The sequence below is a fragment of the Ammodytes marinus genome (genome assembly GCF_949987685.1).
Source record: "Ammodytes marinus genome assembly, chromosome: 2".
Lineage (NCBI taxonomy): Eukaryota > Metazoa > Chordata > Actinopteri > Uranoscopiformes > Ammodytidae > Ammodytes > Ammodytes marinus.
The window spans coordinates 22,401,648-22,426,884 of NC_137231.1; the positions used below are offsets into that span (position 1 = coordinate 22,401,648).

A 25,237-nucleotide genomic window follows, 5' to 3' on the forward strand; every position below is an offset into this window, starting at 1 on the left:
CAATCTGTTTCCTTTGCTTCACTCTTTAGAAAAATGGACTGCCCTGCCTGACCATGGGAACGCATTTGTTTTAGTGGAGGTTTAATCTGTACCCTGTCTGTTTCCTTATGATGCTCAAAGTTGCAGTGCCTGCCCATACTGTACAAAATGACCGTTAAAACTAACTTTGCTGCATATGTGTTGCCACTGTGACCTTTCTGAACATCAATCTTGCTGTTTTTTTTACTCACATCTCTGTAGCTCTGTGGCTTGTTCTGAGTTCACTTCCTCCTCACATACCGCATGTGTTCAATGTAATGTTGCACCATAGTTGTAGTGCTGAATATTCATGTTGACTAATATACTGACTAAATAGGCCTCTGGAATACTTTATATACCAGCATAGATAACAGATGGCAGCATGCATTATCTTCATTACCTTACTGTGGCTGGCAGATGGCTAGAGATAAAATGTTGCATACATCAACATTAAAATCACCTCTAGGAACCAGCATAGTCAAAGTGGACCTCTATTACTGCTCACCACTGACTTCTAATCCTCTCCCGCATAAACCTTGATGAGATCATGATTGGTTTATAATAAGTTTCATGAGGTTTAGGTGCTCTATGAAACAGATTAAGAAAGTTTGTTCTAATCTTTGGCTTTTGAAATAGATACATACGGTTCAACATTGCATGTATCTGCATTCCCCTAGGCCACACATTTAAGCCCCTGTAACATACAATAACAGCACAACACAAGAGAGGAACAATGCGTTAGAATGACACAATAAATGAATTAGAGCATTCAGGTCCCTTTTTTAATCAACCCGTATAAGACGCTTCTAGGCAAATCCTAGGCAGAGGTGTGTCTATTCGTAAATGAGCTGTTTCTCTGTCATAGGTTTTTGTTCTTTTGCCTGGAATCACAATTGTGTTGCTTTATTTATTAATAAATCCTGTAGTACTAGGCATGAGAGTTCCTTTTACAGAAATCAATGTTCAATAACTCCCTCACTGGACTCATAATAATGAAAGAGGGAAGGAGAGAAAGCTGGACTTGGAATAAAAGAGAAATAAAATGGAGAGAGACAGTCTCCAGGCACAGAAATAGCAAGCAACCACAGTGAACACTGTTTAAACCTCCCTCATTTTTGGCCCTGTTTCCACCTGGGATTATGATGTGATTTTGGAAATCCGATCAAAGGTGGCCAGCTCTCAGTCTGTGTGTTCACACTTGTTTTTTTACATGTGACTTCTTTTCTACTTGTGATCGGATTGCATTTACCCGCTCTGTATGTAAATCAACACGTACATAATTTCCGTTTGCATTGGTATTTTAACCGGTGGGGTTCAAACAAGTAAACATACAGGGCTGTACAGTGCCACAGTGTTTATCACTTTTGCTATTAAAATGCATTACGTGCGAAGATAATTACAATTCTAGGTTGACGAGATGCGCTACTGTCTCATTTAGACAAGGAGGAGCGATGCACAACACTGCTTAGAGGGCTCTACATTAACACTCGCCAAATGCGGGTACACATCATAGATAGTATATAAAAGTAAAAACTCTTAGGCGATTAAGTTATTACGCCACGTTGGCTGGTAAAAGACGTGCTCGCCAGGCGGCCTTTCTAACGTCTGCTACACTCTTGTCACCACCACCAGTACACGGCTTTCTATACGCAGTTAAGATATGCATATGCGAACAGAACATTTTCTGTTCGCCTTCACATTAAAAGCCTGTTACTAGCCAAACGCGAGTTGACTTTTATTTTTAAGCAGATAAGAACAGGAAGTCGTTGCCTTGCAGCTCTCCAGTCAATAGCAGCGATTTCCGCGTTTTCAGATTTACGCAGTGAAATTAAAACAGAGGACAGAAAGCTTGTCATTTGCAATACTGGCGGATGCAACTAACGTTCATGAGGCTTCTATAAAAGCTGCATGTGCCGTCAGTGATGCATTTTCAACGTATTTCCGCTCAGGCAGGTGGCGGTAGTTGAGTAGGAGGTCCCTAATGAGGACAAAAGTCACTTTGCTGTTTCCAATACCAAATGAATGCGGACACATCGGACACAAGCGACATAAACCACATCCAAATGTGTTTTTTGTGATCCGATATCAATGAGATATCTTGAGAGTGTTTCACCTGTAGTTAGAGCTGTATTCATGTCATCAGATCACAAAAACCACATGTTATAGACAAATTGAAACGGGGTCTTAGAGACACTTGTTAGTGAAGGACTTAAGTGACCAGTTTTAGTTAATAACTTGTATTTTTGCATCATGCTTCTGTTTAAACAAGTTAGTTACCTTGTTTTTGGGGTATTAGTATACACAGGATTTGTGAGCAGACAACCAAAACAAAGTGTTTTGTTTGAAGAATATTAAAAGTATCCAGTATATCACAAGAAAATAGATGGAAAAGTGACAGAAAACACAATTTTGTATACATATTCATCTCATTCCATTCCCCCCTTAGATTTATCTTGGGACTTCTTTGTTGGGTCCTGACATTTTTTAAATACAGTTATTGCAATACAGAATCACTGCAACTCCATTATGACACAAATAGATTAAATAGATTATCAGATTTTTTTAAATGTATTTACAGGCCTATATATCTGCCCCCTGCAGGGAAGTGCCTACTATCATGAGTGTTAGAATAAGCTATCCTGTCAACCTGTATGAAGTAAACAGCTATTCTATGTGTTAGACAGGTACACTGTCAACCTATATTACGTTCAAACTGTTTGTGCAGACTCTGTATATGTATATTGTAGATGCTTTGTGTGTGACTCTTTGGGGAAGTTTGTGTCAACATGTTGAGTATTTTGTTTCTGTTCGTCTGTTCCCTCTTTTCTTCCTCACCTCTCACCTGTCTGTCTTTAATATGTGTGTGTTGAATTGTATCGTATATACGTCCAAGGGCAATGCAGAGGCTTTTCTAGGTAGTAGGGCCTTTTAGCCTGCCAGCTTATACTACTGTCAAACGTACATCCTTCTGTGTAAATGTCAGTTGTCGATTAAAACACCACTTTTTCTTTTTGTGTTTTTCCTGTTGTCATCGCCTGCAAGTTGTTGTAAATACTTAATGTCAATATGTACATTAAATGTAAAAAGCAACAAATGTGCAACACGTGTTGAACGTGTAAATACATATTGATACCTAGCACTCTTTTAACAATACATACCACTGTTTTTCTGAATAGATGTTTACTCAGTGTCCACTTCTGATTTTAACCCAAAACCTATTTCACTGCTGATCATGTTAGTGAGGGATGCTTTCTTTCTGCTCCATGGATTAAGAGGCCATTAATAGTTATAGCCATAGTGATAGATAGACACATACATACTGTCCAAACATATTTTCCGTCTTAAATGCATTGCCATGTCTGCATACACTGTCTCATGGACAACCTTTCCAGAGTGATTATTATTTAATTTTTTCACACTCGCAGAGCTTGTTAGACCATGCCTGCTCTTTTACGATGAGAAAATGTTCTGTCTTCCTTTGTTTTTCTTTTACAGCAGCAATGTTATTTTTAACTCTTAAGTTATGGCTCTATTTACATCTTGTTTAAATGCGTGCTGACAAGCCTCTGCTGGGATTAAGTATAAATCAACGCATGATGGAAAATAGATACTTCATAGACATCGTATATAGTGCAAATATAAAGGTCTCATCCAACACTAATATTCAAGGCTTCACTCTGTATTAACATGAACCTGGACATCAAAGGTCAGACATACGTCAGAGACAAAGCGGAACATATTTCATGCCGGGGTAATGATGTAGCAGAGGCAGCAACATGCTTCATAATTTAGCTTGTTAGATATTGTCAATAGATCCTCACAACCTTGCATCGCTGCTGGTGGAAAAAAAATCTGCCAGCCACTTGAACTTTTTATGAAGGCTTGTACAGCTATTGCGGCAATGTCAATTTGTTGCATCATGGAAAGGGCTTTGTTGAAATTCCTTTTAGCATAACTAGATGTGCTTAAAGGAATGTTTTAATAATACAACAGAAGCACCTTTTACATGGCCAAGAAATAACTTTTGTATTCTATTTGTACATATCCAGTAAGCTTATTGTCTCTTCCTTGTAAACGAAAGTGGATCCATCACCTTTCTTCTTGACTTTTTCATTGAATTATTTTATTGATTTCAGGTGCCTCATTCTCAAAGTTGTTTTGCAATAATATCCAAGATCAATAGATATACAGTCCCTGGTAAAAGAAACCTCCTCTCCGTGGACATTTCATGTTTAATTTTTACACAAATGAGTCACACTTGCTTCATTTGAATGTATTTAATCTTTAACTGCACAGTAACACTGTAAACACTACAGTATTTGCCAAATGGAAACATGTACTTCCCCAGTAAAAAAGCCAGTAAAACCATCTTTCCAGTCTAAATGTGTTCAGCTGGATCATTCTGCAACACATGCCCTTGTCCTCCCTTTCTGCCTGCCCCCCCCTGCCTGCATTTGTTTATTAATTAATATATTTTCTTCGATTTGGTAAAGTGTAACAAATGATTCTGTTCTGTTTCAGAGTTGAGCTCCGAGAACCTACGCACCTGTTTTCAGATCGTTAATGCCTACTTATACTTATCTGCCACAGAGTTCCTGCAGGTGAGACACACACTTTTACCGACACAAATGCACACACGTTATCATGGAACTACCCTGGGTTCAATTTTTATGTATTTATTTCACACAGAACTATGCAGAATCATTGTGTCGATCCTTCTGTGAACTGCTGAAAGACATCACGAATGAGGGACAGGTCCAAGTGCTCAAGGTACGGTCTCTCCTTCTCTCTCACACACACAGAATAAACAGAAACACTTCAGATCTCATTTCTTAGGGTTGTTTTTGTAATCTACCCTCTTCAAGTTCCACCACAGTGTTTGTCTGTCATGCCTGTGTCGCCTGGTGAATAGCTAGAGCACTAGAAGTGGCATACAATGCTGTTTACACACACACACACACACACACACACACACACAGACAGACAGACAGACAGACAGACAGACAGACACACAAATAAACATACACACAAATAAACATACACAGACACACAGTGTTGGTTGTCAGTTGACACCAGGTCAGAAGCATTGATATTCACACTACTAATAAATTATTTAACAAGTATTACCAGAGGTACTTCAAACAGCCCACTCACTCTTCACCTCTATCTGGGCAGCTGCCTTTTCAAATGTGAACATCGAAATAATAGTTGATTTGGAAGCAATGTGTCTGTTGACCATACAATACTTCTGCATAGGTTAGATAGTCGGTTTCTCTTGTCATTTAAATGCCATTTACAATCATATATCTGAAAGGATCACCATGTCAATCCAGTCCCTTTCTTGGGCCTTTTCAATTTAGTATAATAATACCAAGTGAAACCTAGCTTTTAAGATGATATTTGTTCATTAAGAATGTTTTTATTCCTGGGAAATTCATTTAATTTTTAACTCAACACTATCGGCATTAAGCCAGCACACTAGGTGCTCTGCATGTGTAATTGTTGTGTCATAAAGTGTGACAATAATGGGTTAAGATGGGCAGACATGAATTTTCATTCTCGTGGTTTATTCCTAGATTTACAGGTAAAGTAGGCTGCGCATGTGTGGAGCAGCTTGTGCAACATCCTTCCCTCCACATCCAACTGTAGGGGCTCCAAAACAGTCCATAAAACACACACATACATACACCCACACACACACAGCCAGCCTGCTTTATCACTTTGTTCAGTTTTTTGTCTTTATCTGACCCTTGCTGTGTCCTTTTTTTTGCACAATACTTTTTTACCCATTCTCTGGTTCCCTTCCAAGTTCTGTGTTTGTTTTTTTTGTCTCTCCTTGCCCACCTTCCTTACTGCCCTCTCTTGAGTAATGTGCCTCATCCTATCCCTCCGCAGGTGGTAGAGATAGCTCTAAAGGTTAGCCCCATACTGGGAGCCCACATGTTCCAGCCATTGCTGCCAGCGGTCTTCAGGGGTATTGTGGACGGCGAGGTGAGTTTTACCTTTTACTCTCACAGATCTGGACTGGGATTATCTAACACAACCAACATGGAAGGATATGTTATGTGGTGCATTTTCACCCATTGTGCATCTGATATAGTGGCATTTATTGATCATTCAGCTCAGTTAAAGGTCATAGGCTGCCTTTCCAGCCTTTCTGCTGTCAGTTAACTTATCTTTTTTCCCCTTATCATGCTTAACAACCTTTGCTTTGTGTGTGTGTGTGTGTGTGTGTGTGTGTGTGTGTGTGTGTGTGTGTGTGTGTGTGTGTGTGTGTGTGTGTGTGTGTGTGTGTGTGTGTGTGTGTGTGTGTGTGTGTGTGTGTGTGTGTGTGTGTGTGTGTGTGTGTGTGTGTGTGTGTGTGTGTGCTATGCAGAGATATCCCGTGGTGATGTCCACGTACCTAGGAATCATGGGCCGCGTCCTGCTCCAGAACTCCAGTTTCTTCTCCTCCTTGCTCACTCAAATGGCCTCTGAGTGCAGTCAAGAGGTGAGACTCCATGTTTGCCCTTCATTTTCTGTCTTCTCAGCACACTCTCTGTGAATGTCTGAGAGACATGACTGCAAAGTGCCTGTTTAAAGGGAATCACTCTGGACAAGGCCAAGCATAATGAGCCAATGCATTGCAAATGCTAACATTCTCAAGCCCTAACATTTAGAGTCATCCCCCTTCAATCTGAAAGACTCAGCAGTTGTTTTTTTTCTGACCTAGAGCAACATTTATTTTTATTTGTTTCAACATTACGGCCCTAAATTAAATTGATGAAAGTCCTGGAGCTGTCTCCAAAGTTGTCTCTCAATCATGTCAAGTTCTTTTTTGTTTGATGATAGAGGACAAGGCAGAGAGGTAAATGAAGCAGAACCAGCAGAGAAGGTCTGTCGTGCTGACTTTTTTGACCGCTGTAGACACATATTCTTAAACAATGTTTGTCTCCTCTTTCTTTCTTTATATTAAAAAATAGGGAACGACACGCTCAACCCCACAATAACACAACGGGATTCTCAATCCTTCATTTTTCTCCTTTCTATTAACTCTCCTTCCTACGGAGCCCCTCTGGTGACATTTGTGAAAAAAAAAATCTGTTTGCTCGACTTAGTGTTCTGTTTGCATGACTTAATAATCTGTGGCCACAATTTATTAAATTGTGGGAACGAGATACTTATGTTGTGGCCACAAATTAACAATTATAAAAGGAGTGTGTACTGTGTTGTCTATCGTTGCAGCAGGGTTTAGACCATGTCGGCTATGGACAAGATAGAAGAAATATCGTTCTATTTTAACCTCGGAATGATTTACAATGATATTTAATGGCATTTTATTTCATTACTAAATAATATGCTGATCTAACATAAAAATAAGTAGGCTTCCTCTGCCTCACTGAAGAGGGCGTATGCGTGAGCCAACAGTGTTTATAGGATAGCCTACTTCTGTTACCTTCACAACCTGTATCCTACTTAGTTGAGCTGGCTTTATTTGTGTAGGGTAATGAAAGGCAGATGTTGCAACCGAAATTTGAATTAAAAATACGATCAGCTGGTTCAGTAGACAACTGTCAGTTCGGCCGCGGCGAAATGACTGAATAAAGATCGTCAACACGTAGGAAGAATAAAAACATTTATTTTGAGAGATATGCCCGAAGTTGCTACTTTGCAACCTTGTTGATGACCAACATTTAGAAAAACATGTAGCCTACTTTTAAGTCAGCCTTGGGTGAATGGGGTGAAATCGAAGCGTAGTGTGTGTACTTCCGCCTGCACTGGATGCATGCGCGCTCGTTGGTCATCAACGAGGTTGTAAAATAGTAACTTTGGGCATATCTCTCCAAATAAATGATTGTGTTCTGTCAAGTATCCTGTAAACCCTGTTGGCTCACGCATATGCCCCCTCCAGTGAGGCAGAGGAAGCCTACTTACTGGCTGCCTCATTTCATACCTTTTTCAGCGCGGTTTTATGTTAGATCAGCATATTATTTAGCCATGAAATAAAATGGCATTAAACGCCATTGTAAATCATTCCGAGGTTAAAATAGAACGATATTACTTCTATCTTGTCCATAGCCGACATGGTCTAACCCAGTGGTTCTCAAAGTGTGGGGCGCGCCCCACCGGTGGGGAATAGAGACATGACAGGTGGGGCGCAACGAACTGGAGGAAAATATGTCCAGATCCGTGGCACATAGTTTTTTTTTATTTAATAAATATTTTCCCCGGTTCCCAGCGTGAGTTGGAGGAGTGGAGGAGAGTCCCTGCTATTTCCCTTCTTCAATTAACATGTACAAACCTTAATAACGTGGATAGAACAGACGCCGAAATCAATGGCTCAGTGCGCGGGCCAGGCGCAATCACTAATAAAGAGTGTGACGCGAGATGCGTAATGGACACACTTTGTTTAGATTCACCGATCTAAACAAAGTTTTGACAGAGGTTGTGATTGGGGTCAATTTCATCAAAACCCGACCGATGAAAGCGTGACTGTTCTCCACACTCTGTGAGGAGATAGGAGCTGATCACACACACACACACACACACACACACACACACACACACACACACACACCACTGATCATACAGCTGGGCTCACAATGAGGCAAGGTGTTGAAGCGCGTCTTTGAGTTCAGAGCGGAGATTCGGCTCTTTTCTTCATAGACTGCATATACAAGTGTTGTAGGCCTACCTTCAACTGTCTTGCTTTCCTCCAAGTCAGTCTCAGTCTAGTTAAAAAAAAAAAAAAAGTCCGTCAGCTGTTGCTGCTGCAGACGGTGTGGAGACAGGATCGGAGTCGGCACCGTGCGCATCAGTCATTCAAAGCAGCGGCAGTAATCACACAACCGGACGGTGGAGAAAGTCCCGTCAGTTAAAAATAGTAATCCAGTTTTCAAATCCATGTTAAAATCGTCGGGATAAAGAACAAGTTAGCTTAACAAAGTTGCTAACGGTGTCAAATGTGTTGTGTTCAGGTTGGCTCGGTAATATTAGGCAAATGTCTATAAAAGGTCATCATGATGTGTTCAAATGTAGCACAAAAAAAAAGTTTTGGCGAGAATCTTGAATAATATAGTTTTGGTGAAAAACTTGTTTTTTCAGCAATATAAAATAAATAGTAAATATGGAATTATGACCTGTTTAACGTCCTATCTTGAGCTCTGATCATCTTTTCAAGTTTTCAACAAAATAATAGAAAAGTGATGACACATATGCTTATATTTTCTCTATTTTTGAATTGTATTACTTGATTTTATTTCAATACATTTTAAACTTTTAAGCCTGACCTATTTTGTTACTATTTTGTCGAGGCAAACGGGGAACGGTGGGGCTCCAAAATATCCCCATACCCAAAGTGGGGAATGACAAAAAAAGTTTGAGAACCCTGCTGCAACGATAGACAACACGGTACTGTGGTAAGAAAAGTCAAGCAAACGGTGATATAGTGTATAGCATCAGGTTTATTTTCAATCAAGAATAGCAAGAATTCTCCGCGGAGAGGTCACTAGTTCCAACACATGTAACGTGCAGCAAAGAGTGACAAAGTTCACTCAAAATCATGGACTATTTAAGGACAGGTAATCGAGAGACAGACAGGTAGGCTGGGTGAGGGGAAGGAGGGGAAGACAGGTTTGGGAGACAGACAGGGCTTGAGATATACATTCATATTATAATCGTGGGTGGGGCAGGCTGCCCCAGAACAGCAGGAGGCTGTCTGCAGGATCATTGTCACCTTTCAAATGTATAGTCAGGCTGGCTCCACTCGGGAGATTGAGGGGGATGGTTGAAACTACATTTCAGTTAGTCAGTTTACACTAAAACACAGTCAATGTATGTTTATACAGGCCTGTAGCAAATGTTTCCTATTTCATTAATAAGCATTCTAACATTTGAGTCCAGACATACATCATATGCAAAATCCGCCACCACACTTCTCTCTTTTTATCATATTATGATAACATAAAAGATAGCAAACCACAGTAAGGCAAAATATACACTAGGGGAGAAAAAAATAAACCCCAAAACAGTCAAAAGGTAAGGCAAAAGGAATAACAGGGAATAATAAAAACCTCGTAAGGAAAAAATATAAACCCAGGACAGGCCAATAATCAAAGGAGAAGGCCAAAATATCAAGAAGCGAGTTTAATGTGAAAAAACCTCAAATCGAATTCCAAAGAGGAAAAACATTAAACCAAAGAAACAAAAAAACAAAACAAAAGTTTAAGGCCAAAGAAACAATGAAAAGCTGAAACCAAAAACGATAAGGCAAAATAGTCCTAGAATGCCTGTAAAGTTCAAAGAGCCCCAAGGGTAGCAGAAAGGCAGACATTTTCCATCAGGTCTGAAAGCATGGAGGGCGCACACTGTGCACCCTCGACGGCGATGAGGGTCCTGGAGACAGACAATAGGAAAGCGGTGTTTCACATCTGGGGGGGGGGGGGGGGGACGCAGGCCAGACACATCAAGACTAAAGCCCAAAGCGCGGTAGGGCGTCGTCTGGCTCTCCATGGAGCGAGGTGGTTTGGCCGTCCTCTTCTTCGTCGTGGCTGGTGCTGGTCCAGCTGATGGGCTGTAGTCCTGTAGGTGCCTCTCGATCCGTTCGCTGTGACTGGCATGGATCCAGGTGGTCCGTTCTGCAACCTTCACGGCCGTCATGGAGGAGAGGAGGAGTTGAAAGGGTCCCGTCCATCGCTTGCCTAGTCAGAACCTTCGTCTGGGAGCCTAGACCACAAACCGATCCTCGGGTGGTGGCTGGTCGTGGTAGTGCATCCTTCACCAGTCTGTGGAGAGCAGAAAGAGAAGACAGGGGAGTGACCGTGACAGGGACAGTTGACAGCAGGCGTGCTTAGAAAAGTTGTTTGTGGGAAAACTCAAGTATTTTGTTTAACGGCAGTCATAGCCGCTATGGCAGCCAAAAAGAAACAGTTTGTAAAGGTATCACATATGCGCCCTGCAACTACTTAGGGTAGGAGCAAGTAGCATCAAAGGGTTGTCACTAATGTGTGTGTTGGATGCAGAAATCACCGTGAAGCCAACTTGGCCTTGCGCTGAGGCCAGATGCCGTGAAGCAGAGACATCCACCAAAGCTCCAGGTCTGGAAGGGACAGCGGAGGCGCCTTTCAAGTCAGGACAGGGGGAAACACTGCTGCATACACTGTGACGCATAGAGGAGAGAAGAATATTGTTCAAATATAATCAAAGAGACAGCGACATGAGGTATCAACATGGCAAATTGAGAAAAGCCCACTAAATCAGCTTAAAAGGGAAAGAAGATAACATTTATAGCAGAAAGTCAAAGCCATAAATAACAACAATGTTGACTTGTCAAATAAACAAAGTGATCTTACCTTTTGGATGCAGTCATCAAGCAAAACGTAACCATACTACTTACCAAAAAGACCTGCAAAGCCCACAATGTAAACTGTGGTGAAACATCAACAAGTTTGCAGCAAAGTGTTGATAATGTGCAGCAAATAAAACAAAACAAATTGCAAAGTTAGTTGTGTTAAAATGAGTTGTGTTAGGTTTTAGGAAAACCACAGAATGCGAGAAACAGTACAAAGAAACATAAAAGAAAACAGGTATGGGAATAGCATGAGATGAGCATATTTCCAGGGAAATAATCAGCACCTACAAGAGTCGGGAAGCAAAGATGAAGTTAGTAGCAAAACAAGAAACAAGTTTAAGTAAAACTTAAACGATCGCTGCACGCAATAAATCAACTGAAATGCACACCCAAGTGTACAGAGTTAATCCAAACAACAACAAAAGTCAAGCATAAAGAAAATGCTGGAACAAGTTTAAGCAAAGCTTAAACGATCGCTGCGCGCAACAGGAAAACTGAAATACACACCCAAGTGTACAGAGTTAATCCAAACAACAACAAAAGTCAAGCATAAAGAAAATGCTGGAACAAGTTTAAGCAAAGCTTAAACGATCGCTGCGCGCAACAGGAAAACTGAAATACACACCCAAGTGTACAGAGTTAATCCAAACAACAACAAAAACACAAACATACAAAAATCAAGCATTCAAAAATGCCGGCAGCAAGGTGACCAATTTGGCTAATGGTCAGACAGACGCCAGAGATTCCACACAAAACACAGAGAGAGAAAAGGAAAGAAAAAAACAAGCCAACTGACTGATTTTTGGCAAAGCCAGAGATCAGAACTCTGTACCCTCACACATAAAACACCCCTCAAACTCAACCAAAACTATAACAACAACAACCCTCTCACTGTCTCACATGTGCTGTGAAGCACACAAAGTAAAAACTATGAGGGAATTGGCTATACAGTAAGTGGGCTATCAGTGGGCAAGGGCAATCTCTATCGCTTGCTCTGGGACAGAACCACAGAGCACTATACACCATCTCTCCTACTCTGTGTTGCAAAGATAAAACAGCCCACAGTCAAACAGGCTAAACCAACCTAAATGTAGAGCCTAACAAATTGCCAAGTTGCATGAACACGAGGGTTCAAAGGAGAAAGAATGGAATAGCAAACCTGCCGGAGGAAAAGTTAGTGCAAGCAGCCAAAAACGTTTCATTTATAACGGAAAATAAATGTCTGAAAGGTGAAAACTGTTTAGCATTGCATGTTTCAAAGGCATTGATGGCCGATCAAAACGGTGAGTGGGCTATCAGCAAAAGTGATTGTCACAGCGACAGTGGTGCAAGGCTATAGTGAAACAAGGGGGAGATACTTACATAAATGTAAAAACATGGGTTTTCTGTGCTATTGAGAAGTAAAATGGGCATGTTGGCTGGGCCTACAAAAGGGGGATCTAAAAGAAATGAGCAATCAAGAAAACAATACAGCTTCTTTAAGAGTGGCTGTGCATGTTTATCTGTGGTTTAAAGAGATGTAAATGAGGGAGTTTGGCTTGAACCAGGACAAGTATTTTCTAAAAACAGATGGGCTAGTCCTCTTTCTAAAAGGAGGCATGTAGTAAACAAGATTAATGCTAGAAACAAGGCAAAAGTGACAAGTACATGGAGACAGGCTAGTCCAGCCATGACTGCAAAAATGAGAGTAGCCCTTTTTGCTACAGAGGATTCATGTAAACACAGGAGGTGTAGACAAAGGCATTTGTTAACAGAGTCAACTTAGGTGGCAGTGTCCCTGTCGTGCTGAAGGGAGACTGAAAAAACAGACAGAACAAATTATTTTAGAGATGGGAAGAAAACAGCATTAAATCAGGCAAGTTTAGCAAAAGTCCCCAAAGTCAGGAAAACATTGGGGGAAAACACAGTCAATCCCAGTAATTTACACATGGTGAACACAAGACAAAAGGCCATGGTCAGGACGGAGGATTAGACAAAAGGAAGATGCAAATGATGAGATGGTTGAACTAAGCAAAACACAGGGAGGATACCACACCTTGGAAGTGGGCCATAGCAGACGAATAATAACAAGAGAAATACTCTAAGCAGAAGGTAAGAATGGGCACCTTGGTTGGCCCAAAAGTGTTTAAAAGTAAATTGGTAAAATAGCGAACCTGAAAGCCTACATTCGACTGAGGCATATCCATAAGCTAGGCTAGATAGAAGAGCAGACATTCACAACAGTGACCTAGGGAATCGTCGCTTACCAACTGGAAGAGTGTTTGACGCTGCTCCTCTGCTGGAGAGAGCAGCGGAAATGAACATGGAGCCAAAAGAGCCCACAGGAAAAGCCTCTGAAAGAAATCACACACTAGCAAAATCAAGTGAAAACACGTCAACCAGCCCCGAAGGCCGGCTCCTGTTTTTGCGTGTGGCTAGTTCAGCCACAGAAAATGACTTTGCACAATGTTCCCTTCAACAGGACAACTCCAAACTCAAAAAGGAATTTAAAACAGATAGGCAGCTAGCTTTAGACAAAGTTAATGGCAAGGCCATCTGAACAGGGAATTAAATGGTAGCTAAAAGACATATGATGCCTCAATATCCTAAGGCTACAGGCCTGAATGCTAAAAGTAAATGGTTCGAAGCGTCCTGTGGAGCCTTCGCTAGTCAATTGTCACCACCACGGATGGGGCAATCGCGCTTCCAGTGCCCGGATTTCTTACAATGGAAACAAGTATCGCGGACAACTTTGTTATTACGAGATTTGTAGTTGTTCGAATTGTAGTTCTTATTTTGTCTGAAGCGGCCATTTTGTTCCCGCCCACTCTCGTTCTGCGTGCCCTGAGACATCGCAATCGCGAGGATAGCCTGGTGAAGCTCAGATGCTCTCGCCTCCAACGTCTCTGTTACCTGCTTTTCCAGAAGTAACTCCACGTGGGCTGCGTACACCTCGATCAACTGAAGCTTGGCAGAAGCCCAAGAAACACACAAATGTTTAATCAAATCAGCGTTTTCCTTATGCATACCGTTAAAGTAAGCGTAACGTAAGTGGGCTTCGAAAGCTGTAACGGGTCCTTCGTTCAGATTATCTGGGGTGGGAAGGCCACAGAAGTCCTTATGGACTATAGTTAGACGAGCAAGATAAGAGGCTGTAGTCTCGTTACCGGTTTGTTTACATAGAGAGATTTTCACCAAGTCAACTTTGGGCGGAGAAGCAGAAATGCAAAGCTGGGCCAAGTCGGTTAACCCTGTACTGTAGAGCGCGTTGGAATCGAGATTGTTTGTGTCGGAAAGGGTAGTACAATCACTATATTGTATACAAGGCGAATTTGGATTGACTAAATCAGCCCGTTTGCTAAAAATCTTCCCCATTGTAAGGGAAAACACAGGAATAGGAGCACAACACAAGTTTTCTTACCTTTCCCTTGTGGCGCCCTGGCTAGTTAATCACAAAGCAAAACAGAATGAAAGAACAACAAGACAATACAAAAAAACAAAGACAAACAATAAAACACTTATGAAATTTCAAAATTCTTGCTATTTGATCGAAAACAAGCCCCACCAACACAAATATCTTGGTCTGTAAAAGGGTTAACAATTCTAGTTTAATCTCCCAGAAGGACCTGTTTAATAATTCAGGCTTTCCAAGAAAACTAAAATCTCTCTCTCTCTCTTTTTTTTTTTTTTTTTTTTTTGTAAAACACAGAACTCTCCACTGTCAACAAAACAACCAAAATAGAGGGCCAACTCTGCCCTTATGCTATGTTCACAAGAAGGGAAAAGTTTTAAAGGAGTTAAAACCTGCTGGAGAAAAGAAAATTAGTACAAATGAAAGCACTGTCCAGCTGCTTGTCCCGGTCCGTCAACCGAACAAGTAACATTACCAATTACTAAACTACCTAAAACCTTCCTCTCAACCTGCTCAGTTCAACTTGAACAAATAAGACTAATTCGTCAATTCCAGTCCGGTGCTTGGCGGAAGGCCATTCAGATGCATTAACAGTCACAAAGCACCCGGGCCGAAGCTAACTCGTGGCTGTTCACTTTGGCGTTCTAGCTTTATTACATTAATGGTTAATTAAAGTTCATGCTCACTTCCAAGTAAATTTAAACGGGAGAGTTTCGCTCCGACTGTAGTGTAAAAATTCCTACAGAGATGTCCTTAGAAGTAATCCTTTAACCCAATTGTTGTTGCTTTAAAACAAAACATATTCTCACATACCGATTCGGAGGAGATGACAGAGTTTCCCCACGGGACGGCCAACAGAGGTCCTCTCTGTCCCGAAATGGAAGGGCTTGCTGTTGTCCGGTCCCGTGGACCCTCTGCCGGTGTTCTCCTTCCTGGAATTAACTCGCCAATTACTGTGGTAAGAAAAGTCAAGCAAACGGTGATATAGTGTATAGCATCAGGTTTATTTTCAATCAAGAATAGCAAGAATTCTCCGCGGAGAGGTCACTAGTTCCAACACATGTAACGTGCAGCAAAGAGTGACAAAGTTCACTCAAAATCATGGACTATTTAAGGACAGGTAATCGAGAGACAGACAGGTAGGCTGGGTGAGGGGAAGGAGGGGAAGACAGGTTTGGGAGACAGACAGGGCTTGAGATATACATTCATATTATAATCGTGGGTGGGGCAGGCTGCCCCAGAACAGCAGGAGGCTGTCTCCAGGATCATTGTCACCTTTCAAATGTATAGTCAGGCTGGCTCCACTCGGGAGATTGAGGGGGATGGTTGAAACTACATTTCAGTTAGTCAGTTTACACTAAAACACAGTCAATGTATGTTTATACAGGCCTGTAGCAAATGTTTCCTATTTCATTAATAAGCATTCTAACATTTGAGTCCAGACATACATCATATGCAAAATCCGCCACCACAGTACACACTCCTTTTATAATTGTTAATTCGTGGCCACAACATAAGTATCTCGTTCCCACAAATTATTAAACTGTGGCCACAAAATAATTATCTCGTTCCCACAATTTGTTAAATTGTGGCCACAAATTAATTATCTTGTTCCCACAATTTAATAAATTGTGGCCACAGATTATTAAGTCATGCAAACATATCACTAAGTCGAGCAAACAGATTTTTTTTTTTGTCACCAGACCTTCCTCTTCCTTTATTCTTCTCATTCTGTCTGCTCATCAGATGGACCAGTTGTTGGGCAGTGTGATCGAGATGTGGGTCGACCGCATGGACAACATCACTCAGCCCGAGAGGAGGAAGCTGTCATCGCTGGCTTTGCTTTCCCTCCTTCCATCTGACAACAGGTGAGAAACATTGATCATTCATTTATGTGCAGAAAGGCCTTTGAGCTGGTGAAAAGTGGATTTCATCTACCATGTCAGTGCAGCTGACATAAGGGGAAAATGAGAAGAGAGACAAACTAAAGACATTTTTTATTCAGTGTTATCTTTATTTTTGTAACGAAATTAACGCATGTGCAGAATGATCCGCCCCGTGCATCCCACCCGCTCTATACTCAGCCACTCTAACGTTGTGGCTGACCCAGGATCAGTAGCTGCGCGCGGCCAAACATAGCAGCACGCTAGTCTGTGTTTTAAACTTCTAACCACGGACCTTAAAACTGCTGCTAACGGACACTGTCGCGTGCTGCAGTTGCTCTCGGAAGCAACAGGAGAAACATTCTGCTCCGTTCACGGGAGGAAACAAACGTCTGCAGTTTTCAGAGATGTGTGTGATTAATACGTGACATCAACATAACGTCGGCTTTCTGGTACAAATGAACAGTCCTATAGAATGTGGTCGCGCACACGCACGCACGCACACACACACACACACACACACACGCGCAGGCACGCGCAAACTGCAATCAGGTTGTATTCAGGGATGCAAAACCATGGATACACCAACTAAAAGCCATTCTATAGCCTATCCTATATTTGCTCAAAGACATAAGAATAAAGACAGACAAATTGAAGTATGGTGTGGTAGCATATGTTTTTATTTGTTTTATTAATTTATTTGTAGTATTTACACCATCATTTGGATTTTCAATTAATTAAAAAAACGACATTTACATGTATGTATTCACCTTCTGTCCTTTATTTTTCCATTCATACAACAATATTCAGAGAAAATGGTAGTTTTTCGGACCTATTTCGAATGGTAGAATTATTCGTGATAAATCCACAGAATCCTGTGATTAATCTGATTTAAAAATTTTAATCGTTTGACAGCCCTAATTTTTACCTTACTTCCCTATAAAAATTAGCAAAGTATCTCATTTAAGGTTAATTTGTAAGTAGGATCAATCCAATGTTTTAGTGGTCATCCTCAATCATATATTTTAAGCTCATACATCATATGTTTCACCCTAATGATATACATGATTTTGAACACCTACCAAGGGGTTGTGTTATAATTAAATGTGTTGTCATTCAGGACTCTCTAGTGTTTACTAGCATTATATACATTTGTTGCATACAATCACTTCTAAATAAATCAAATCTCACTATGTGGAAGGATCTCTCTATTAGTACTGCTGATATTCCAATATATTAAGTTGCCTTGCAACATTAAATATCTTATCTTTAACTTTAATTATGATTTCTAGAAGAGAAAATGTAGAGCAGTTTATAGAGCTGTACAGTAGAACAACCACCGGGATTTTTCCTTTAGGAATAAAGTGAAAAGGCACCGCTAGAGGGCTGTGCAACAGTGGTTGGCATGTGGGGACATATAGGGAAGTATTGAGTTAGGCCTCTCTGATTAATCCTTTTTGGATATGTGGCTTCACTCTGGGCGGATCAGTCATAAGTATCGCACATGGTAAATCAACTTCCTTTTGTAAAACTGCATCTGCTTCATTTGACTTGAATACGGTAGATTATATAAGGACTTTTGTTACATTTCATGTAACAGACGTTGACACTACAGCAGGTGCTGTCTTAGAAAAAAGGAAATGTTTCTGTTTGCCTTTGACTGAATATTGTTAGCCAGTGTAAGAAAAGAAGATTGTCTCCCATTTAAGCTGTCAACAGTTACGTTTTAGTTATGTATCTGTTACATTCTTTGAATAAATGACTTTCCCATGCGTCCTTTGATAAGATGTACTTCTTACCCTATGACACTATAGTGAAATTTAAAGGGCACGAGTCACGACAATGTTTAATTTTTATTTAACATGCACAGCCATCGGGTTGTTTTCACAGAAGACTGCTGAACTCATCAGAACCTACCCTTAGCCTTTCCTTTCTTGCTGGACCACTTCATCATCACTGACATATTGCTTTTTGATGGCAAAGCTTCTGTTTAGTTGATTGATTGATTGATTTTATTCGACCATTTCATATATAAAAACAAGAACAGCACTCTGTTACATTAAAATACATAAAAAGCCAGGGATAAAAACACAAAAAAGCCCGAAGGCTTATTTCCATTGTGGTCCCTATACACAAAATGTACACATACATAAAAAACACACACACAACAATGACCACCACTAAGACAAGCCTAATTACGTCTAAGCCATTTTTTTAGGGCCTTTTTAAAATTGCCCAAACTCCCGACCAACTTGAGTGCTCCCGGTAACCTGTTCCAAAGTGCAGCACCAGCATAAAAAAAGGAATCCTTTCCCATGTTAGTCCTCACTCTGGGTGGTACAAAATCAGTGGTGTTACCCCTAGTGGCATGTGTGTGAACTTCACTTACTCGATTAAAATAGTTTCTAAAATATTTGGGAACATCCCCATTTACAATCCTATGTACCATACACAGTTGTATCTGAGATACACAAGCCTAACCAACTTATTTTGCGAGGTCTGAAGCCTATGTTTCAAATGCAACGTGATGTCACTGTACCATGAGCCACACGCATAATCATAATAAGGCTGAATTAAAGCTCCTGCTAAAATTAACATTGTTCTTGGATCCAGAAACTTTGAAATTCTGGCCAAAAACGGATTCTATGATTTATTTTGGTGATTGCCTTTTGAGCCTGACCTACACCAGATAAATTACAATCTAAAACACAGCCAAGGTAACTGACTGATTCCTTGGATGTAATTTCCTAATCTCCAGCTAAAACCTTAAAATCCAAGGCTTTTTTCAGTTTAATTTTTGATCCAAATAATATGGACTCAGTTTTCCCCATGTGAAGTGATAACTTGTTTTCAGACATCCACCTGCTAACAGTTACAAGTTCTGCAGAAAGTCTTCTTTCAATAAAATGTTTATCTTTGTGAGAAACTACCAGCGCAGTCATCTGCATATAAAAAAAGATTACAAGAACAAACAGACTTTAGGTCATTTATATATAAAATAAAACACTCCAAAACACTCCCTTGAGGAACCCCACAGACCATGCTTAGTGGTTGAGACATTGTACCCCCAATGTACACCACTTGTGTTCTATTCTCCAGATAGGAGCCCACCCATTTCAGGGCTAAGTCACTAAAACCCATGGCTTTCCATTTATACAATAAAACGCAATGGTCAACCGTATCAAAGGCCTTCTGTAGGTCTAACACAGTGGTTCTCAAAGTGCAGCCCGAAACATATCTGGCGGCCCGCATTGAATTATGAATTATTTAATTACGTCCCCCCTAACAGTAAAAACAGTAAAAACAGTACAGGGGTCGAAACACTTAAATATCCCTCATAATTGTTTTTATTCATTCCCCAATTATTAATAATAACACCCCTACAGTGGACCGTACCATCTTAAACGTGCCGACGTTCGGCTGGCCTCTGCCTCTCGTTGCAGACGGCTGGTCAGCCTCCCGCAGTGCAGCAGGCAGTGTAGTGGTCCCAATGTAAGTTGTTAGATAGTGAGCTTGTCAAGCCCAATACGATGCACTTTATCACCTTCAAGGTGAATTAGATTAGGTCAAGTGTCTAAGGATGGATGCTAACATTATCTGGTTTCTAACTATTTTGCCTAAAGTTTAGCTAACAAGCTAACGTTAGCTAGCTGCTGATAGCCATGGAACTATCTGCCTAGTTGACTGCTGATAGCCCACCCGGTTTATTTCCAATGTATAGTGTCATAATAGTTAACACTGCTGCTGCATCATGAGTAGTGAGTCCTACAAAAAAACACTCCAAAAGGTGATACGTTTTGAATGTACAGAACGTTTTGAACAATAAAGTAGAATAAATATTTGAATGCAATACAGAATGCCTCAGTGTCTTACTGATTTATATTCCATTGGATGTGTGTCAATGGGAGCTAGTTGTCTTTTCCTTAACATGTCCACCATAAATAAATACAGAAGACACAAATTACTGCATAAAAATTAACCAAAATGCACAAAATTAAGTGTTTCTCAAATTTTTCTGTGGGACAACCCACCAACCCCCGCTTTTAATGTGTCCCCCCCAATGTTGAAATGAAACATAGCCCTTCATTTATTAATTAAAATGTGTTAATTACACATTATTAGATGCAGACCAATACATATAAACTTTAAAAATGCAAAGACGCTGGCCATTCGGCGGCCCCCGGTCCAATGTTGGGTTCCTAAATTGGCACTCAGCTTTCAAAAGTTTGAGAACCCCTGGTCTAACATGACCATGCCACAGAAGTGACCATTATCCACCTCTTTCTTAATTAAATCAGTTAGAAACAGTAAACATTAGTCTGTAGAATGAGATTTACGGAAGCCAGATTGGAACTCGTAAAGTGTATTTTGTGAAGATACCTATTTGTCAATTTGTTCAAAAATTATCTTTTCACTGATTTTTTACAGACTACTCAAAATAGAGACAGGTCTATAGTTGCCAGGGTCCAGTGTACTCCCTTTCTTATAAAGCGGAATCACTCTGGCAATCTTGAGATCATTGGGAAAATGCCCTTGTTCTATAGAACTGTTTGCAATATGAGTGATGCATGGGGTAATGATCTTTGCAGCATCCCTTAGGAACCGTGATGGAATAGAGTCTAATCCTGTGGCTTTTTAGAGCAATCAAGCCTTTGGAGCTTCTCAAGAACATGTGCATCAGACACCTTTTCAAAGAGGAAGCCTCCCGCTTTCACCATATTGACCAGTCAGGCCAGGTAGCTTATCCACAAGCTTGCTGGCAACAGAGGAACATTTTTTATTAAAGCCATCTGCTACTTTCTCCTTTTCTGATGTAATATTATTACCAAGATTTAAGAGTGATGTTAGTGTTTTCATCGTTTTACTGTAGCCAAGCTGCTTGAGGGATTTCCATAGCTTTCCTGAGTCATTTCTATATTCAGCTATTTTCTCGTTAAAAAATGCCTTTTTAGTATGAACCACTAATCTGTTAAATTAATTTCTCGCCTTTTTATAATCAGTCCAACTCTGCTCATCCTTGTTTAACCTGAATAGACCATACTTGCTATTTCTTGCTCTAATTGCCTCAAGGATGTCATCATTTACCCAGGGTTCTGTCCTCTGTTTTATTCAAATTTCTTTACATGGGGCTACTTTATCAACAGCTTCTAAAAACATTAAATGAGCACCATGCTCTATCCACATCCTTGCATTGCAGTACGTTAGACCAGTCCATTTGCTTTAAACAGTCATTTAGTGCTTCTTTGGTCAGTTATGTCAATACAAGAGCAGGGACCTCACTAAATCAATATGCACATCTTTATTGCCTTGATCTGCTGTTCTCACATTTCATTCAATGTTGATTTAACATTGTCTTCTCAAAGCCAGTACATCAAGTTCAGAGGGAACTAATTTTCTCCTATCATAGACTTTTTTCCTCCATTCAAAGTTTTGATAAGTTTTATTTAATTGAGACATTTGATCTGTTCTGTTGACACACAATTAGTTTTGTTGCACTCTGGGACCACACGTCTATGTTACAAATAAACAATATCGCGCAGTCCCTAAAGATTAAGATGTACACCACGCTGTAGCTTGCATAAAGTAAATCAAAGTAAAAGTTGAGAGATCAATAATGTCCTTGCTTTCCATTGCTGTTTTTATATTTAAAAATCAATAGTTTTTTTTATTCTTAATTGTTTGTTTGTATGGGTTATTTTTTACTACTGTCATCAGATACAATAAGCCCCCATATGATTATTTGGGGAGAACGGGGTAATTTGTCACACGGGTTGGTTGTCACAATCGTTATATCTCGGAACATACATAGTCTTCCTTGGAGTTAGACTGCTGCATTTGAGGTGAGACGACTGTTTGTGTTTTTCATGTCAAATTGAAAATATTTAGCTCCTCCGTATTTTTCTTCTAGGCTTTTACACAATGGGTTTATAACAAAACACTTGTACCCATACAAAGTGTGAAGGGTAAACTATAGTTTAGATTGTGGTTAGCAAGCTAATTAGTTGTCAGATGGTTGTTGGCCTTGATGCTAGCAAGAAATTCAAGTTGGGGTTGGTCGTCAAATTTTTTGGGGGGTTGGTTGTCACAAGTTATCTCAAGGCTGCAGCCAGAAAAGGAACCCAATAACGAAAGAAATTGTCAAGCTGTATCCTCACTGACACCCCAGAGAAGGAAATAATAGAGCAGGAAAAGGCAGCTAGCAAGCAAAAGAAAAAAGGGCAACAAAATCAAAACAACCCAGTGCATCCCAAACTAGACCAGCTGCCAAGGCTACAGAACGTTATGTAGGCCTATTTGTCTACTTGACAATGCAATTAAACTTTCAAATTTAGTTCTACTTTCTTGCCTTCTTTTTAAGATTATTCCCATTAAGATTACATTGTGACAAACAACCCCATAGTGTTTGACAACCGACCCCTTGATGGGGTTGGTTGTCACAATGTGTAAGGGTGTCTTTGATGATTAATTTCTTCTTTATTACAATACGATAGGAAAAGTGAGGGGTACACATTTCAAGCCAACACCTTAAGCTTCAATTTAATATAGGAATGACTATTGAAAGATGTTTAGGTGATAAGCAATTCTCACTAGAGTAAAAAGTGTGCCTACTTACCTCGTTCTCCCCTATCTGTGATCTTAATTGCATACAGAATAGTTAGAATTTGGTTATGCTCAAAGTTATAGCGGTAGTTGTATGGTGCTTGTGGTCTTGACATAAGTCATGCCCTCAACACTTACACCACCTAAGTACTTTGGCTATTTAGGGTCTACTCTAATGATGCAAAATCAATGATGCTTGACGGCATCAAATGTAATCAGTGATGCTTATTTGAAATCCATTTGCATCAAGCCCAGCTGGAATCCTCCATCTCTATATATACAGGTCCTTCTCATATAATTAGCATATTGTGATAAAGTTGATTATTTTCCATAATGTAATGATAATAATTGAACTTTCATATATTTTAGATTCATTGCACACCAACTGAAATATTTCAGGTCTTTTGTTGTTTTAATACTGATGATTTTGGCATACAGCTCATGAAAACCCCAAATTCCTATCTCAAAAAATTAGCATATTTCATCCGACCAATAAAAGAAAAGTGTTTTTAATACAAAAAAGTCAACCTTCAAATAATTATGTTCAGTTATGCACTCAATACTTGGTCAGGAATCCTTTCGCAGAAATGACTGCTTCAATGCGGTGTGGCATGGAGGCAATCAGCCTGTGGCACTGCTGAGGTGTTATGGAGGCCCAGGATGCTTCGATAGCGGCCTTAAGCTCATCCACAGTGTTGTGTCTGGTGTCTGTCAACTTCCTCTTCACAATATCCCACATATTCTCTATGGGGTTCAGGTCAGGAGTGTTGGCAGGCTAATTGAGCACAGTAATACCATGGTCAGTAAACCATTTACCAGTGGTTTTGGTGCAAGGTCTTGTTGAAAAATGAAATCTTCATCTCCATAAAGCTTTTCAGCAGTGGACCAACACCAGCAGCTGACATGGCACCCCAGACCATCACTGACTGTGGGTACTTGACACAGGCATTTTGGCATTTCCTTCTCCCCAGTCTTCCTCCAGACTCTGGCACCTTGATTTCCGAATGACATGCAAAATTTGCTTTCATCCGAAAAAAGTACTTTGGACCACTGAGCAACAGTCCAGTGCTGCTTCTCTGTAGCCCAGGTCAGGCGCTTCTGCCGCTGTTTCTGGTTCAAAAGTGGCTTGACCTGGGGAATGCGGCACCTGTAGCCCATTTCCTGCACACGCCTGTGCACGGTGGCTCTGGATGTTTCTACTCCAGACTCAGTCCACTGCTTCCGCAGGTCCCCCAAGGTCTGGAATCGGCCCTTCTCCACAATCCTCCTCAGGGTCCGGTCACCTCTTCTGGTTGTGCAGCGTTTTCTCCCACACTTTTTCCTTCCCACAGACTTCCCACTGAGGTGCCTTGATACAGCACTCTGGGAACAGCCTATTCGCTCAGAAATTTCTTTCTGTGTCTTACCCTCTTGCTTGAGGGTGTCAATGATGGCCTTCTGGACAGCAGTCAGGTCGGCAGTCTTACCCATGATTGCGGTTTTGAGTAATGAACCAGGCTGGGAGTTTTTAAAAGCCTCAGGAATCTTTTGCAGGTGTTTAGAGTTAATTAGTTGATTCAGATGATTAGGTTAAGAGCTCGTTTAGAGTACCTTTTCATGATATGCTAATTTTTTGAGATAGGAATTTGGGGTTTTCATGAGCTGTATGCCAAAATCATCAGTATTAAAACAACAAAAGACCTGAAATATTTCAGTTGGTGTGCAATGAATCTAAAATATATGAAAGTTCAATTATTATCATTACATTATGGAAAATAATCAACTTTATCACAATATGCTAATTATATGAGAAGGACCTGTATATATGCTCTTTTTAAAGAAAGAATTAGCAGGAGGAAGAAGAAAAGTAAAGAAAAAGTATTTTAGAAGAGTGGAGCTGCATCTCTGGGAGTAAAGATTTCACCATAGACAGTCAATCAGTTATTACCAAATTTAAAAAAAAATCTAAATTGAAGAAAAATGTAGAACTCTCCTTTTGGATTAAAGCACATTCACATTTCATTTGGTGTGTGTAGC

General features: G+C 40.4%; 1 protein-coding gene across 2 annotated transcripts in view; it reads left to right on the forward strand.

Moving 5' to 3' along the window:
* The window catches only part of ipo11 (importin 11), a 163,918-nt gene that overhangs the window by 106,350 nt on the left and 32,331 nt on the right, over positions 1 to 25,237 (forward strand). For both annotated transcript variants that reach the window (XM_080048154.1, XM_080048155.1), the window contains exons 23-27: positions 4,540 to 4,619; positions 4,708 to 4,788; positions 5,914 to 6,009; positions 6,395 to 6,508; positions 16,485 to 16,606. In XM_080048154.1, the coding sequence (XP_079904280.1) occupies positions 4,540 to 4,619; positions 4,708 to 4,788; positions 5,914 to 6,009; positions 6,395 to 6,508; positions 16,485 to 16,606 (493 nt within the window). The remainder of the gene's footprint in view (positions 1 to 4,539; positions 4,620 to 4,707; positions 4,789 to 5,913; positions 6,010 to 6,394; positions 6,509 to 16,484; positions 16,607 to 25,237) is intronic.